Source organism: Clinocottus analis, unplaced genomic scaffold (genome assembly GCF_023055335.1).
Source record: "Clinocottus analis isolate CAN_PGR_092001 unplaced genomic scaffold, fCliAna1.0.p SCAF_40, whole genome shotgun sequence".
NCBI lineage: Eukaryota > Metazoa > Chordata > Actinopteri > Perciformes > Cottidae > Clinocottus > Clinocottus analis.
In genome coordinates this window covers 487,754-491,592 of record NW_027176154.1, presented here as the reverse complement: position 1 = coordinate 491,592, position 3,839 = coordinate 487,754, and the positions used below count along the sequence as shown (strand labels likewise).

Genomic DNA, 3,839 nt, shown 5'->3' with positions numbered 1-3,839 from the left:
AAAGACATATAATACACACACACACACACACACACACACACACACACACACACACACACACACACACACACACACACACACACACACACACACACACACACACCAGCAGGTGGCAGTAGAGCACCAGCAATACAACCCGGTCCCTTCAGGAAGTCTCCCGCGTGCTGCGCATGCGCAGTTCCGCCCGCACGCGGCTCTGCTGTGATTCAGACTTTGTCCCCGCGGAGCCTCTCGTGCATCATGGTGAGTTCACTTCGTTTAAACTTGGTTTCTTTACTTCTTTTTTAAAAGAAACAGTCAGAGCTTCACGCTGTGAGAGGAGGAGAAGAAGAAGAAGAAGAAGAAGAAGAAGAAGAAGAAGAAGAAGAAGAAGAAGAAGAAGAAGAAGAAGAAGAAGAAGAAGAAGAAGAAGAAGAAAAGAAGAAGAAGAAGAAGAAGAACAAGAAGAAGAAGAAGAAGAAGAAGAAGAAGAAGAAGAAGAAGAAGAAGAAGAACTAAACCAAATGAAATAACTACATTCCTCTGAACGGCCTCAAGAGCCATTTCACCAGCAAACAAGTTATAACATGAATTAAACTGGCTCAGCTCCCGCAGACAGAACATGGGACACACTCTGGATCTTATTATTATTATTATTATTATTATTATTATTATTATTATTATTATTATCATAATTCTCACTGTCTTCTTACGTACAATACTGTTCTTTTTCTGAATTTATAGATAAAAAGACAGATATCAATTCGTTTGTCACACTAGCAGCATCAAACACATGTTTGGTAGAACAACAGGATTAAAAACAGATTATTAAAGCTGATTTATTAAAGTTAGTTCATGTTACAGTAGATTAATGTAAACCTTGTGTTGGCTCCGCCTCCCTCGTTAGTGTCCGGCCACGTGACCACGCCCCCTTCAGGGGTCAAAGGTCACGTGTGTTTGGTTAACTCACTGATCCTGTTGCTGACCTGGAAGGACCACACAGGAAAGAACCTCACGTATGAAAGTATCATGAAGTACTTCAAGTAAAAGTACTGTAAAGATACATTTACTGTGTTTTATCTGCCGGTTAATGTGTTTGTATTATATGTTTATTGTACTTTTACAGTAACGCATCGTATTCTATTGGATCATTATGAATTGTGTTAATAGTTCATGATAGACATCAAAGCGCCAACATTATGAAGATATATATACATTTATAATTAATATTATTATTATTGATAAATAGTTACATCTTTAAGAGCCTTTTTCTTACTATTATAAATGTTATAAGCCCAATGTGCATATATATTTATTTATGTCAAAATAAACATTATTTTTACAAAATGGACAAAGAATCATAACATTTACATTTTTAAGAATCGTGTGAATATGATATGTGATATGAATAAAAATGCAGTACAGTAAATAGAAAAAGGAAAGAATAAAATGGAATAAAAAATATTAATATTATTAATATTAATAATAATAACGGTTGTATTCCCGTGTCCTCCAGACGTCAGTGGCCGGCGGCTCGGCCCTGCAGGTGCACGCTCTGCGGGTCGGTCCGGGTCAGGACCTGCTGGCGGCGCTGCAGGCCTTCGTGGACGAGCGGCGGCTCAGAGCGCCGTTCATCATCACCTGCGTGGGCAGCGTCACCAAGGCAACGCTCCGGCTGGCCAACGCCACGGCAACCAACACCAACGAGGTGCCAGACCATAATGTTCAAACACATGAACATATACAGTACATACATACAATATATACAGTACATACATACAATATATACAGTACATATATACAGTATATATATATGCAGTACATATATACAGTATATACAGTACATATATACAGTATATACAGTACATATATACAGTATATACATATATACAGTACATATATACAGTATATACATATATACAATATATACAGCTGCTTATACCATGACACCCCTAAAGATCACTGAATATATACACGTTATATTAAATATTAAAACATGTTAAAATAAGTTTTATTTAGAAATAAAATATGATCCAGACGACTATTTTAATAATAAGTCCAGTTCCCAAGTTATGTTGTTTAAATAAAGTTATGTTGATATAAATAAAGTTATGTTGTTTAAATAAAGTTCTGCCAAAAAATACATTTGTGACTAAATAAATTAAAGCAACCAACGTAATATAATGGTAAATAAAGTTATGTAACTATATAAAGTAATGTAGTATATAGAAAATAAATATAAATATAGTTCTATAACTGTATAAATAAAGTTATGTAACTGTACAATTAAACGAGTGTCACTATACGAAGTCAACTTAAGCCCCGCCCCCTCAGGTGATCCACCTCACTGGTCCGTTTGAGATCGTGTCTCTGGTCGGGACCCTGAACCGCGACGCCCACCTGCACGTGTGCCTGGCGGACGGCGCCGGCCGCACGCTGGGCGGCCACGCGCTGCCGGGCCTGGAGGTGTTCACCACGGCCGAGGTGGTGCTGGGGGAGGCGGCGGGGCTGCGCTTCACGCGCGAGCCCGACGACAGCACCGGCTTCCCCGAGCTGGTGGTGCAGCCGCGCGAAGCCTGACGGGATCCTGTAATGTCACCTTGTGAAAGTACCTGCTGTAAGGAATAAAAGACACCTTGATGCCCAGTCTGTGTATTTATTTGTATAAAACTAAACATTTATTTTTAGAAAATGAACAAAGAATCAAAACATAACATTCAACACGTGAACATTTAACACATGAACATTTAACACGTGAACATTAAACACGTGATCATTCAACACGTGAACATTAAACACATGAACATCCAGCACGTGAACATCCAGCACGTGATCGTTCTCTCTGCAGAGCTTGACCTTGATGCAGTGAAGCAGAACAGAGTTCCTGAGGGTTTAGAACAGAGAACATTCAGACCAGAACTCGTATGATTTAGTTTTACATCACATGGCTCGCTCTGCCCCCTGGTGGAAGGATTGTGTCTTGCAGCAGCAGTTAATGGGAGCTTCTCTGCGGGGAGCGCAGCTTTCTGCTAATAGATGTTAAACTGAGCTTGCGGCCTTTCAGGGCCTCTGAGCCCCCCTGCTGGGGGCCAGACAAAGCCCCCCGCCCTCTTTAAGGATTAGCTAACAGCAGCTAGGCCGCCGCCGCGAAGAAAGGAAGCAGCTCCGTTAGCCGCGAGGCGGCAGAGAGACGGCGACGGCCTTTTGGGTCCAGATCCAGGAGGCGTGTTCATCATCAAACACGTCCTCTTGCAGAGCTGCACATTCTGGACTGTTTACTGTTTTTCTGTTTCCTTAATGTCTTGTTTTTCAGATCTTTCTTTTTATATTCATCTTCATATCGAGCTCTCGCATTGAAAAGAAGTATGAAGCGCAGAATCCTGCGTCAAATTCCATGTATGTGAAATGTACATGGCCTTTAAAGCTGATTCTGATCATCATCATCATCATCAAACTGTTTATTCTGACGGATGTAAACCACGTCCATAATGTGGATTAATCCGGCACTGAAAATATATATTTTTCTTACAGTGACCAGCAAGCAGGTGAATTTATTGAACCTTCACTTGAGGAAAATGTGATTTAATGGTTTCAATGATATCTGAGCAATAATGATTCCTCTGAATAGCAGCAACACAAGAGATCAATAAGGTGACAAAGATGATCAGGAAAAGATCTGAGAGAAAATAACTGTTAATATAGCAGCAAACAGCTATTATATTTCAATATAGTCCTGACTTTAAACCATATTTCCACGACTTTTAACCAAATTTCCAGGACTTGAAACACAATTTCCAGGACTTTGAACCAAATTTCTGTGTGTAAAAAGTGATAAACGTCATGAACATGTAAATATAACA

At 39.9% G+C, this 3,839-nt stretch overlaps 1 protein-coding gene across 1 annotated transcript; it reads left to right on the top strand.

Moving 5' to 3' along the window:
* The first annotated feature begins 217 nt into the window (after window positions 1–217).
* LOC137801345 (bifunctional protein GlmU-like) lies at window positions 218–2,606 on the top strand. Its single transcript, XM_068598733.1, has 3 exons — window positions 218–243; window positions 1,496–1,687; window positions 2,314–2,606. Exons 1-3 carry the CDS (start codon window positions 241–243, stop codon window positions 2,557–2,559), a joined length of 441 nt encoding a protein of 146 aa, XP_068454834.1. The 5' UTR covers window positions 218–240; the 3' UTR covers window positions 2,560–2,606.
* The last annotated feature ends 1,233 nt before the right edge of the window (window positions 2,607–3,839 follow it).

Coding starts and splice junctions, on each gene's coding strand:
- LOC137801345 (XM_068598733.1), top strand. Junction 1,688..2,313: donor CGGCAACCAACACCAACGAG/GTGCCAGACCAT, acceptor CCGCCCCCTCAG/GTGATCCACCTCACTGGTCC.